Genomic DNA, 14,572 nt, shown 5'->3' on the forward strand with positions numbered 1-14,572 from the left:
TCACAATTAACCTACCAACCTGCAAACTTTTAGATCACAGGAGGAAAACTGGAGCGTCTGGAGGCAATCCACATGAACGTACAAGCTGTACATAAACAGTACCGAAGGTCAGGATCGATGCCGTGTGAGGGTTGTTAAGTGTTGGAATTCCATTCTTACACATACAAATTTTCTTCAGCCACCATTCTAACTACTCGATTGCTTAGTGCCCGTAGCTAATTTTCTCCTCTCAACAACACTACAGTTTAATAAAATATTTAATTAACCCTCAACTTCAATGTTTCTGGATGCGTTCCAAATTTCCATTGCACCTTGCATCATTAAGTGCTTACTCTTATCTTAAAATTTACACTCAGTGGCCAATTTATTAGGTATGTCTGCACATCTGCTTCTTAATGCAAATATCTAAACAGGCAATCATGTGGCAGTAATACGATGCACAAAAGCATGCAGACATGGTCAACAGATTCAGATGTTCAGACCAAATATCAGAATGGAGAAGAAATGTGATCTAAGTAACTGACTGATCGTTGATGCTAGATGGGGTGATCTGAGTATCTCAGACAGTGCTGATCTCCTGGGGTTTTCATACACACCAGTCTCTAGAGTTTACAGAGTAAGGTGTGAAAAACAAACAAAAAAATCCAGTGAGCGGCAATTCTGAAGGCAAAAACCCCTTATTAATGAGAGAGGTCAGAGGAGAATGGCTAGTCTGGCTCAAGCTGACAAGAAGGCAACCGTAACCAATTTGGATACTCCTTATCCTTCTATAACCATGAGAAAGTAACCTTAATCTATTGAAGTTTGTTGTCAGCACTTCATTCTTTCAGTTCTGATATCATGCTGCAGATTCTCAAAGCTTGCAACACTTCATTCTCCGGCCCAGACTTCGGGAGGAGGAAACTAGAGATCCGTGAGCCTGTCCTCATAGGCAGTTCAAAGGTGGACAGGATCAGCAACTTTAAATTCCTCTGTTATCATTTCAGAGGACCTATCCTGGACCCAGCATGCAAGTACAATTATGAAGGAAGCACAACAGCACCTCGACTTCCTTATAAGCTTGTGAAGATTCAGGATGACATCTAATACTTCGACAGATGTCTAGTAGAGAGTATGTTGACTGGTTTTACCACAGGCTGGTATGGACACACCAATGCCCTTGAATGGAAAATCTTTCAAAAAGTAGTGGATACAGCCCAGTTCATCATGGGTAAAGCCCTCCCCTCCATTGAGCACACCTACATTGCAGAAAAGCAGCATCCATCATCAGGGACACCCAATGGGGTGAACGTGAATGATGTTGACGCCACATTGCAAGAATGTCTTTCTGAGCTGCAGAGTGATACAACAGCTCAGCAAAATTCAAACGCAGCACTGGATTATACTAAACATTCAAATTGTATCCATGTTCTGGAAAATCGTCTTATTCAGAGCTTTGAAAGAGTTTTATTTTTCATATACATCTGTAACATATTTAACATACGATACCCATAAAACATAAATATTGACTATATATTAGAATTAGTACAGTTGACTGAGAAAGCTTTAACAACTAATGGAGACTATGGAGGATGGGGATCACAGAGGTAAATGGAAGTCACAAGTGGGCCACAAGCAGAAAAAGGTTGAGAACTACTACACTAGGCTCAGGATTGTAAAGGATTTGATCTCAGCAATAAATCTTGAGAGATATCACACAAAAATTGAACTTGCCCCAATTGGATAAGGTCAAATGGGAGAGGAAAAGAGGTACCTGGATGTGAACTGGGCCTGCAGTTCAGAAGTACAGCCTGAACTGTGAGTGAGGCTGATCAGGAGGCAAACCAGAGTCTCAGCTCTCTGCAAGGAATAATCAAACAATGGATCCTCCTTTCTCGGCTGGGAAACCAGGTTTGGTAAGGTCTGGAGAATCTTCATCAGTGCAGGATAGAAGTCCCTGAGGATGGTGAAAGGAGTAATAAACAATGAACACATTGTTGCTTGAGAGATCTGACTGAATGCAAACACACACTAAAGGTATTGGACATCATTGGCTGTATCATTTGGAGAGATTCTGAGGTCAGGGGAAGCATTTTTCTGAAATGCAATGAAAATGAAGGGCCAGCAAAGACAAGTCTCGAACACCAGGACCAAATATCACCCCTAATATCTCTGGGTAAGGTGAAAAATATCTGCACAGCTAAAATAAAACTCCAAAATTGTTGCCAAAATTTATAATAATCCCTGGAATATACTCACACAGAACAATCTTCAAATCACTTTCCATGCTTGGTCTGTCTTTCATCAATCTCCTCTTCCACCTGATCCAGTCATACACACAACTCATTCTTCATTATACTCCCCATATTCAGTACATTCCAGATCTTTTATGTTCCCATCTCCCGTTTCCCACTGCATGCTCACCTGTACATGTCACATGCTTGTCCATAGTTGGCTGCAACGGCCCATAGCCGCAAAGCCTCAATGTTTAATGCATAGGCTTCCTGTTGCTCCAAGTGCAGGTCACAAGGATCTTGTGCTATGAATCTCCCAATTCGCTCTTTCAACTTGAATTTGCTTAACTGTTTAAAAACAGAAGCAACAACACAAATCATTCATAATTCTAAGCCAAATTGGTCATTTGTGAATTACCATAACCCAACATTTGAACAAGGTAGGTGCACCTTATCTGCTCACAACAAATGGTTACTTCTTTCAAGGAGATCACAGAGAGAAGTCTTGGTGACTCCCTCATCCACTCATCCTTCCCACAAATCCTCCTCCCTCCCCAGGCACTCTCCCTTGTAACTGTGCACAGCATTATGCCTGCCCCTACACCTTCTCCCTCACCACCAACCAGGGCTCTAAACAGCCCTTCAGATGAGGTAGTGGTTCACATGCAAACCCATTGGTGTTGATCCATCTTATTACTGGCTAGCTCTTGTTCCACCTTTTACCCCTACTTCTTTATACTGGCCATCTTCCACTTTCCTTCCAGTCCAGATAAAGGGCCTCAACACAAAACACTGGCTGTCCATTTCCTTGCATCGATACTGCCCATATCTCTCTACTCACTTCTGATCCAGGTAGCTATCAAAATGCTTTTTAAACAGAATATTTGGCAACTCACTCCAAATATTCACCACCCTCCACGTGAAAATTCTGTCCCACAGATCTCCTTTAACCTGTGCCCTCTAGTTTTAGACTTTTGGATCAACCTAGCTTTGACATAGCATGGCCACCTTAACAGAAAGGTCAAAAGGCATAAATTTAAAGAGGATAAAAAAAAAATCTTGGTCTAGAACAGGGGTTCCCAACTTGGCATCCATGGATTCCTTGCTTAACGATATTTGTTCTTGGGACAAAAAAAAGGTTGGGAACCCATGGTCTAGAAAGATGTGGTGCATGATGTTCTTCGACAGGGCTTGCTAATATTCAATCTCTGTTGGTAAGATAATAATAAAAGGCAAATAGAATCTTGATTTTGGCTTCAAATATCAAAACTGGAGGATTGCATCCACGTTATTTAGTGATGTCCTATAGGAATAATGCAGAAGTGTGCAACAGATACAAAACAGAATTTGACAGTGGATACTTTTTATAAATAGAGACTTGGCTACTTATGTCTTTTCTCATTGATGTGTTTGAAAAATGGCAAAGCAAAAAACCTCAACAGGATTTACAGAGAAGGATGAAGAGGCATTAGAGAAGGTGCAAGGATATTACAAAACTGAAAACAGACAGGAAAGAATTTAGAATTAGAATTTTTTTATTTAAATCTTACATCCATCCCACAACATGACGAAGTAAAAATTTTTGTGTTCTGACTCCGTTGCAATGTTCACGCATGTGAATTTAAAAGTCTAATGGCTTGTAGACAGAAGCTGCCCCGTGGCCTCTTGGTCCTGGCTTTAATGCTGTGGTACCGTTTGTCAGACGGAAGCTGCTGAAGCAGTTTATTCTGGGGTGACTGGTGTCCCCGATGATCTTCCAGGCCCTCTTTCTGCACCTGCTGCTGTAAATGTCCTCAATGGAGGGATGCTCACATCAACAGATGTGCTGGGCTGTCCATACCGCTCTCTGCAGTGTCCAGCGATCAAGGTTGGTGCAGTTCCAGTACCAGTGGTGATACAGCCAGTAAGGATGCCCTCAGTGGTGCCCCTGTAGAAGGTCTTGATGATTTGGAGGCTCATGCCGAACTTCTTCAGTCGCCTGAGGTGGAAGAGATGCTGTTGTGCTTTTTCTGCCACAAAGCCGGTGTGTACAGTCCAGGTGAGATCATCGGTGATGTGTATACTGAGGAACTTGAAACTAATCAACCTCTCAACTGCAGACCCACTGATGTTGATCCTGTCTCCGTTCCTCCTGTAATCCACAATCAACTCCTTTGTTATTTTGGACATTGAGGGAGAGGTTGTTATCCTGGCACCACTGTGTCAGGGTGTCAACCTTTTCTCCATAGACTGTCTCATTACTGATAGAAATAAGGCTGATCAAAGTCGGGTCATCTGTGAATCTGATCAGCAGATTGAAGCTGTGTGTGGCAATACAATTGTGGGTGTAAAAGTAGTAGAGAAGGGGACTCAGAACACAACCCTGGGGGACACCTGTATTGAGGGTCAGAGGTGAGGGAGCCCATCCTTACCACCTGTCGGTGATCCGATAGGAAGTCTAGGATCCAGCTGCACAAGGCGGGGTGCAGGCTGAGGTCTCTGAGCTTCCTGTCAAGTCTGGAGGGAATGATGGTGTTAAATGCTGAACTGCTGTCCAGGAACAGCATTCTAATGTATGTATCCCTCTTCTCCAGGCAAGTGAGGATGGTGTGTCGTGCTGTGCCTATGGTGTCATGGGTGGACTGGGTCTGTCGGTAGGTGAATTGTAGGGGGTCCAGTGTGGGTGGCAGCATGCTGCAGATGTAGTCTTTACCCAGCCTCTCAAAGCATTTGCTTATAATTGAGGTGAGTGCAACAGGGTGCCAATCGTTCAGTTATGCTGCCTTGGTTTTCTTAGGTACAGGGACAATGATGGACAATTTGAAGCAGGAAGGCACTACACACTGGGGGAGGGAGAGATTAAAAATGTCCGTAAACACCCCAGCCAGCTGTTCAGCACACACTTTGAGGATGCACCCTGGGATGCCGTCCGGCCCCGCTGCCTTGCGGCTGTTGACACATTGGTATGTTCTACGTACGTCAGTCTCAGAGATGACCACAGAACAAGTCTCAACTGTAGTTCTCTTCGGGGGTTCAGTCCTTTTAACCTCGAATCGAGTGTAAAAAACATGTACCTCATCCGGAGTGAGGCGGCAATATTGGCTGTACTGCTGCGTGTCCTCTGGAAGTCTGAGATAGTGTGCAGTTCTTGCCATAAGCTGCGTGTGTCATTGTCACAGAGTTGTGACTGGGTTTTCCCTGTGTTGCCATTTTGCCACCTTGATGGCTCTGCATAAATCACAGTGGCATCTCTTAAGCTCCTGTTAGTCTCTGGAGGCAAAGACATTATCCCTTGCGCTGAGAGCAACATCCACTAAACTATTTATCCAAGGCTTCTGGTTTGGATAGACCTGGACCAATTTTTGGGGAACAATGTCTTCAATGCACTTCCAAATGAAGCTTGTGACTACCTCCGTGTTTTCAGAGATGTTCTCAGCTTGAACTACCTCCCAGATGACACTACCAAAGCAGTCTTGTAACATTGAGTCTGATTGGTTGGACCAGCAGTGGATAGTTTTCACTATGGCCACTTCCTGCTTCAATTTCTGCCTGTAGGCCAGTAGAAGCAAGATGAGGAATGGTCAGACTTTCCAAACGGAGGGTGGAGAAGTGCCTTGTAGGCATTGCAGAAGGGAGAGTAGCAGTAGTCGAGTATACTTCTTCCCCGTGTGCTCACCTCGACGTGTTGGTAGAACTTCAGGTAAGCTCAGTCAGAGACGCTTGGTTAAAGTCTACAGTGATGATGAAAGCAGCCTCTGGGTGTGTGGCTTCGTGGATATTGATGGTTTCACAAAGTTCATTGAAGAAGAATCATCGCAAAGATTGAACAGGCTGAGTGCCTTTCCTCTGAAAAGAGACAACTAACACAGAACTTTGAGATTACAATAATGCTTGTTGTAAGCATAAAAAGATGCTTCCATTTGTGATTTGACTACATCCATGAGTAGTCATTAATAAATCCATAAAGTATTCTGGAGTCACTTCAAAGAATAAACTAAAAACTACTGTACAAGAGGTAGAGAGTGAATAGCATTGATGCATTTAAGGGGAAGCTGCTTAAGTACATGGTAATGGCACAGAGGAGATGTTAGGAGGGTTGAGAGGCAGTTCATATGAAGATAAAACATTAGCAAAGATCAACTGGGCATATTGATCTGTTCTGGTGTTGTGCATTCTACCATATAAAAGGCAAATATTAATATTATGTCTGTAGAAATGATGAGAGGATAAATTAAAGAGCATTACAACAAAAATATAAGTGATTACAATTTCATTTTACACTGTAATAATGAAGTGGAATTCACTGGCACCTGCATCTCAAAAAGCAAGTTAGTTAATTGTAAATAAAAGACTATTAAATATAAAAGAAGGTAAAAAGAAAAGATTGGACCAGCCACAGACCTACAAAGGCAAACCAAATAAAAAACAACAAACATCCTTAAAAGCACATCATCCATTTGTTCCCTTGTTTACAGCCACAGTCTGTCAGATGAAGAATGGGATAGGCCTGGATAACATTTACCAAAATAGCCGACATGTTCCTTCCTGCAGATGCCAGGACACGAAACAATTTCATGGCAGCAGCAACTGGCACACCATAGCTACTGGTTATCGGTTCATCCGTTGTCAGAGTCTGAATCGTCCAGGTAGATGGTAAGAATTCTGAGACAATTGTCTCCATTAGCCTTGGGCACCCTAGAATCTGAGCAAGACAGAAGGTACAATCTTAGAACAATTATTATCCTACTTTTAGATTCAGCATCTCCAGCATCAACAGCTGTCAGGTCAAAACCAGTGGTATCGAAATATGGCCACCAAAGGGCCATTCTAACGTCTTTGCCCACGCAATCTTAACAAGTCCTTCTTGTGAACTAGGATTATGGATTTAATAGAATAAGTAGCCAAAATCTGGTTCCACTAGTAGGAAAGTCAGGCAAATACAAATTTAGGGTAACTGACAAAACCGGAAACTTATATTCAGAGGATTTATTTTGCTTTTTAAATGCAATAGATCATGATAATCTAGAAAAGGGTACTGAAAGCAAATTAAATTGGAACATTCAAGACATGTACCTGGAAAGGAAAAGATTGTATAGATTGGGTAAACAACACTGGATATGATTAACTAGACAGTCGCTTTATAGTACAGACACAGTGCTTTAACATGGGAGCTCCACTCAACCATTATTACCTGAATCTAAATGACTAATTTTGTGATCTCTTCTCTTTTATATTCTGCCTCATGTCTGCTTCTTTACTTTTATGATCAGTTTGCAGAAGCACGTTACTTCCTTGGGCTGGCAACACTTTTTTTTTAAATAGCTCCCTCCTCATGCACATCATTTTTGCTAAGACATACATCTTCCAGGAGATCCACTGTTTTTCTCTGCTTCAAGTGTACTGCTCACATTCCCCACCACCCACCCTACTGAGTCCCAATTGTAATACAAGTTTTGGAATACCATTTACACACTCATCTCTAGCTTAGATTTCTGCTACAGCACAGGATCCCATATAGCTTTACTGCTGTTCGACTGAGGTGCTAAATGGAAGCACCAGTTACTTATAGACGAACAGAAAAGTTGTCACATTTGAAACACAGGGCAGCTTCTCTCCAGAATTCTAAGCAGTATGTAGCTCTCAAGCAAATGGTCACTTAGCATCACACTTTTGTTTGCAAGACCTGACTATTCATCAATGTTGAAATTCCTACACTACAACCGTGACTCAGCATAGTACTTCAATGGCTGTACAGAATCCTGGAATGTCCCAAATATATGAAATACTTGATATGATGATAAGTGAGTATTCTGTAATAGGTGTATGCAGAATTGTTAACATGAGAAGGTAATTACTGTCAATGTTGATTACCTGATTACAAGCCTCAGAAGAGTGTCTTGCTATTCGAATCAGGATCTCCAAAATGTCAAGGACGACCGAAGGCACAGGTCGGACAACTTCCAGAATGTAACGCAGACGGTGAAGAACTTGCATCTTCAGCAAACCCTGCATTGGGTAAGTGGGAAACAACAGAGACAGTAAAACACAGCACAACCAAAGGAATCTTTCTATCCCATCTCATCTTGCAGTGAACAGAAAGATGTCCACTTAAGTTTAGAGCTAGGCCCTTCAGTAATGATGTCAAGAAATGTTTCTATCCAAAGGGACAGCTGGAATTCACTAAACTGTGCAGCTATCAAGGCTGGTAGTCAACTGAGCACTTCAAAGGTGTGACAATACTTATTTATTAGACAAGGGATTTAAAGGATATGAAAACAGAATGGGCGAATGGATCAGTGTGCCTTTGCCTTCCATCTAAGAGAAAGAACAATAAATGCAATCCTTACAACTTAAAAAGTCTGCTTCGTTTGAGGAGGCATTTGGTCTTAGTTGCATGTTTGAAAGTTTATTCTTAAAAAAGGCAAGCTGTTAGGCTCACATGCCCCTTTATGTACCATAAGCCTAGTCGGTTGGGAAACTCTATCAAATCCATAAAATAAAGCTGTGGAAGCTAAAACATCTAAACTGAATAAATAAGACTTCTTGATGGCAGAATGGAAAAAGCACTCCAAGACTGTCCCAAATTTACAGCAGCTTCCATTTAAATAGTACTTTTAATGTCCTGAAATGTTCCAGATCACGCACAAGAGAGTTAGTCATATTTGTCACTGAGTCAAAGAATGAGTTATTTGGACACGATCAAAGACCGACTGCATGCTTTAAGCCACAGCGACAGAAGGAAAGAGGTAGCAAAGAAGAGGAACATAGACATGGTATTCCATGGTTTGGATTGTAGGCTGCCAAAGGCACAGGCACAGTGAAAATCAGAAGCAGTTTGAAGGCTAAGAGGACACAGACCTTGGAGGATAGAAGATGATTATCAGGATTGGCGAAGAAATGGGGAGCATTCCTTTTCTGAACATAATAACTTCCTGTAGGGCACTACAGTGAAATGAGGAAAGTGGATAGGCATTTAAACAAAAATTATACTTCACAGTGAAAGCGGCAGCTCTTAAGGGACAACATTCAGTGTAATGATAAAACACAGGCATGGGCCTCTCTGATCACACAGACTCCAGAACAAGAGAGTCACAGAGAGAGAAGGAAATGAGGGGATAAAGGGCAGGATTGTGCATGCTAAAACATATAAACAAATGGAAGCAGATAAAGGGGAAAAAAAGGTGATTTGAAAACTACAGGATAACAGAGAGAAGTGAATCAATTCATTATACACACAGAGGGAGTATTACATGGGGCTAAGAAGAAAACAGCTCATGTGTGGATGAAAACATTTCCATCAGTAGCCGACAAGGGAACAAGTCATAGCAGATGTATTTATGAGTAAAGAGCCAGATTCATTTAATGGTGAATGGACATTTATCTAACAACAATCATGATAAAATGAGTTCAAAAGAAGTCAAAAGGAAGTAGTAAAGCTGACAGCTTTAGAGGAAGCTGACATTAAGCACTGAGATCTAGAATCTCCACAGTAAGCTGGCAAATTCTGCTAATGGATAAAACAGCTATGGCACAGTTTACAATATGAAATGGAACCAATTTATACCCCAAGGGCAAAATCTTTACTTGCCCAAAAAAAACAAAAGTAAAAGTAAAAATACATAGAAAGGCAAAAAACTGTGTGGTCATTGGAAGTACAAAAGGTGACAAAACACAATAAAAACTACAAAACGAGAAACAAAAACAAAACAAATGCAAATGATATCTCGTGTTAAGTAAAAAATGGCCAGAAGCCTGGTCTCTTAAAAGTGAATAGTGGTGCTTTGGAAATGAAAAGTAAGCACCTGGCATCAACATTCACAATAGAGAAAGAAGAAATCAAATACGGAATTGACTGGGACTAGCCACAATCATTGTTTGTTTGTTATGCACTGGGTCATATGATGTAGGCAATCTTGGACTTTCCATGATCGTGATTGTTCTTGGCAAATTTTTCTACTTTAGTGGTTTGTAATTGCCTTCTCTGGTCGAGTCTTTACAAGACAGGTGACCCCAGCCATTACCAATACTCTTCAGAGATGGACTGCCTGCCGTCAGTGGTTGCATAACCAGGACTTGTGATATGCACCAACTGCTCGTACGACCATCCACCACCTGCTCCCATGGCTTCGTGTGACCCTGATCGGGGGTGGGGGGAGGGCTAAGCAAATGCTACACCTTGCCCAACGGTGACCTGCAGGCTTGTAGAGAGAAGGAGTGCCTTACACCTCCAATGTAGAGACGTACCTCCTCTGCATCACCCACAAAATCATCGGAAGGCAAGATAAAATAACAGAAAAGTAGAATTTGTTGCACAAAAGGATGACAAATCCCCAGGACTGTTACTTTTAATTCCATGATCCAGAGGTAGTTAAGAATGTTGCAGAAACATAATCTTCCAAAACTAAAACAGAAAATGCTGCAAATATTTGCAGAAGTCATTGACATGTAATGCTAATTCTCTTTACATAGATGCTGCCTGACATGTTGAATATTTCTCACACTCACAGTTTCAAGTTTCAGATTTCCAGTAACCTTATCACAATGCTTTTATAAGCTTCCAAATTTGCCTCAATTTGGGATCCGTTCATTTGGATGGGAAAATTTCACTCTTTAGATTATTTAGCATAAAGTCCATTTCTGGGAAATAACCGGAGTCTATAATTAAGCATGGAGAGCACTGAGCACATTGAAAATTATTGATTGATCAAGCAGATCTAGTACAAAACAATGGTACAGCATGCCCAATGAATCTAATTTCATTTTTGAACAGGTCTGAAATAGGAGACAAAAGATTGTCCATGATATTTCTGTGGATTAAAGTTCCTTGCGAAAGACTTACGGAACTGATGGATAAATATTGACCTGTTTGCAAAATTACTGCAGCAGCAAAAGGCAGTAGAGGTAAGGGCCGATAATCAAATTAGTGGGATGCTGCTAGTTACTCACAAGGACCAACGTTTGGATGCAACTAACAATCTTATGACAGACTAATGGACAGGAAGCTGCATAACCAGGCGTGTCAGTAACAAATACTGGTAGCACTGTAAACAACATGGAAGACATCAACACGAGAAAAACTGCCAATGCTGGGAATCCAAAGCAACACACAAAATGCAGGAGGAACTCAGCAGGCCAGGTAGCATCTATGGAAAAGAGTAAACAGTTGACATTTCAGGACAGAGACTCTTCATCAGGAAGACACCATTACACTTCAAAATGCTCAAACAAGTGAGAGAAGAGGAAAGCTAAAACAAATAGATTTCAATCAAGTAATTGTCAGGTCGTCCATTTTAGACCTGAGAGAGAAAAGAACAGAATACTTGTTCAACACTGAAAAGTTAGAAACAGGAAGATCCAAAGAGACTTGAACTTCATATACATGGTCATTAAAACTGCAGTTAAAGACACAGAAAATAACCAAAAAAGGGTGAATGGACTGGTGGCTTTTATTTCTTGGGAAATGGACAGCAAAGGGGCAAACGCTATGTGTCAGCAGTACAAGTCGGTAAAGCATCAGACTTTTAATCTGAGGTTCTGGGGTTCAAATCCCTGTTTGAGCACTGGCTTTATGTGACAATGTTATATACCCATGTAAATTTCAATTCCAAAATCATAGCTGATCATATCCAAAATTTCAAAGGTCATTGTTGATAATGTTTGTTGATATGTAAGTTCTATAGAAATAATTTTTGGGCAGCACGGTAATGTAGTGGTTAGCCTAACGCCTTAAAGTACCAGCACTCCGGGTTCATTTCCCGCTGCTGCCTGAATGGATTTTGGACATTCTCCCTGTGACTGCGTTGGTTTCCTCCCACAGACCAAAGACATACCGGTTGGTAGGTTAATTGGTTGTTGTAAATTTTCATGCGATCAGGCTAGGGTTAAATCGGGAGTCGCTGAGCTGCGCTGTTCGAAGTGCCGGAAGGGCTTATTCTGCACTGGATCTCAATAAATACAAAAATATATATATATATGTTGTGGTATACGTCAGTTAGCAATTGTCAATAAGGAAGCATCTTTATTGATCTTCAGACCTCACTTGATGACTTGCACTCATCGTCCACAAAGTGCAGATCATGGAGAGAAGAAGAAACAAACGACTTTCCACTTCAGTGGCCCACTTAGAGATGCCCTTAGACCTTCCCTCTGACACCCTGGGACAAGCAAATACTCTGCATCATGATTTCATGTGTTTCTTATATCACCTTCACATCACACAAACATAAACCCAGGAGGAACTCCTTTAACTTGGCCCAAAAACCAACAGAAACCTGACTTTGATTCAGAGGAAATTAAAAAGAGTTCATTTCTAAAGGGACTAGGAATATTAAAATAATCTTGAAATTACTTTGCAGTATTTGCTCCAGGGAACAAAAACAATCATTTCCCACTTAAGCACACCCAGACTGATAAGAAAAAGACTGACATCACATGCACAGAATCAAGTGTGTCGGCTGTGACTCAAAGATGACCAAGGAAGCACACTGCAGAGACCTAGCCAATACAGATCTCTCAAACCCTAACACTAAAACTAATTACATGGTCATTTTTATGTTGCTGTATTGTGGGAGCCTTTTTTCCATAAACTGCTTGCTCTTTTGGCTGTATTACAATGGTGGCTGCAGTTTGGGAATGGGTGCTGTGCACTTCTTATAATCGTAGTTACTGGAGGTGCATCCTTTTTACATAGTCAGCATAAATTAAACACATAATTCTGAGTTAAGTGCTTGTAATTAAAAAGCCACCCAAAGTTACCCCACTGTCCCCAGAAGAGTGCTGGCTCTTTTATATGCCAATTTTTATCTGCCCATCTCAATGGGATATATGGTTTACCTAGTTCCATCCTGTTTCACTCCCTCACCTATCAATGCTTGACTGTGACACAATCTTGCACATAAAAACAGAAAATGCCAGAAAACATTTAGAAGGTCAGACAGCATCTACGGAGAGTGAAGCAGTTAATGTTCCAAGACCAGGACCCTTCTTTACAACTGGAGAGGAGAGAACACAGGTTGGCTTTCGGTCGCAGAGAAGGTGGAGAGGCACAAATAGAACAAAGGGAACATCTCTGACAGGATGAAACAAAGTGAGTTAATGTAGCAGTTATTGTAGCAACGCATTATACACAAAGAAGGTAACACGTTATGCACAAAATATTCCAACTAAAGAAACATGTTTCATCTCATTCCATTAGAAAGGTTCCCTTTGTTCTACCCATTTTTCTTCCATCTTCCCTACGTTTGAAAACTAATTTCCTTACTCTCTATTACTTCCTATTCCACAGATGCTGCCTAACCTATGTGTTTCCAGCACTTTTGTTTTTATTTCAGATTTTCCGCATCTGTAATGTTTTTGATCTACAAGCCAATGTGATACAGCTTATAGGTCTCAAGCTGTCACATAAGTTTAAACATAGGTCAGCACAACCAAGTGTGGATGAATGGGTGGAGGGGGAAGCACAAATAGGAAGGCTACAAGAGTGGATCAAGGTCCTGGGTGGGAGGTTGGGGAACAGTTAACTTTTCAATATTTATTAAATACAGTAAATACACTCTATTACAAACCGACACGTGTTTTAAGGACATTACTTTAATAATATCCACACGGGCAACATCTGTATCTGCTTTCTTATCTTCCTTGGACTTGGCTTTCTCGCTTTGTTTCATTTTTGATTCTTCCTCATCATCCTCCTCCTCTTCATCATCGTCATCATCCTCCTCTGTTTCATTAGGCCGGAGGGGAAACACTGATGACCCCAAGTACCAGCAGAAGGTCCTGTCAAGACATTCCTGTAGGAAAAAAAGTTCCTGTTTATTACATCCAAGAATAGCTTGGAGAAATATAATGTATAATGGTCACTGATTGACAATCTATTTTCAGATACAGGCAACTTCATACATTAACAGGGCGAGAGGAAGACAAATGAATGACCACGACAGAACGATGACACAAGTTATAACTAAGGAAAAAGCAATTCTATCTCTCTTTAATATAAAAACGCACATATACATCACAGGCAGCTCAGGACAGGCTGGTAAAGAGAGCTGAAGTTCACCACCTTACAGTTCAACAAGTTCACCCTTTCATGCTGATAAAACCTACTGATAAAACATCTTTGATCTGAAGCATCAAATCTTCCTCACTCTCTGCAGATACTGTCACAGCTGTTCTTATTTCCGACTGCAAAAACTGCAATATTTTGCTTGCTGGATCTCTGATTATGGTTAAACTGGCATGGAAAGCTAAATAATACACATGCTGAAAATCTGAAATAGAAACAGGAAGTGCTGGACATACTCAGCAAATGCAGTAGCATCTACAAAGAAAGAAATATTACTTACGTTTCAAGTGTCCTGGACAAGTTACTGATCTCATCCTCC

The 14,572-nt window shown here is 41.1% G+C and overlaps 1 protein-coding gene across 4 annotated transcripts in view; it reads right to left on the reverse strand.

Annotated features, from left to right (window-relative positions):
- Positions 1-14,572, reverse strand: part of rpap1 (RNA polymerase II associated protein 1) — a 150,545-nt gene that overhangs the window by 39,642 nt on the left and 96,331 nt on the right. For all 4 annotated transcript variants that reach the window (XM_073040307.1, XM_073040304.1, XM_073040305.1 and 1 more), the window contains exons 12-16: positions 13,781-13,981; positions 8,064-8,198; positions 6,715-6,894; positions 2,404-2,561; positions 1,754-1,936 (exon numbers count right to left, since the gene is read on the reverse strand). In XM_073040307.1, coding sequence (XP_072896408.1) covers positions 1,754-1,936; positions 2,404-2,561; positions 6,715-6,894; positions 8,064-8,198; positions 13,781-13,981 — 857 coding nt within the window. The remainder of the gene's footprint in view (positions 1-1,753; positions 1,937-2,403; positions 2,562-6,714; positions 6,895-8,063; positions 8,199-13,780; positions 13,982-14,572) is intronic.

The sequence above is a fragment of the Hemitrygon akajei genome, chromosome 3 (assembly GCF_048418815.1).
Source record: "Hemitrygon akajei chromosome 3, sHemAka1.3, whole genome shotgun sequence".
In the NCBI taxonomy this organism is placed as follows: domain Eukaryota; kingdom Metazoa; phylum Chordata; class Chondrichthyes; order Myliobatiformes; family Dasyatidae; genus Hemitrygon; species Hemitrygon akajei.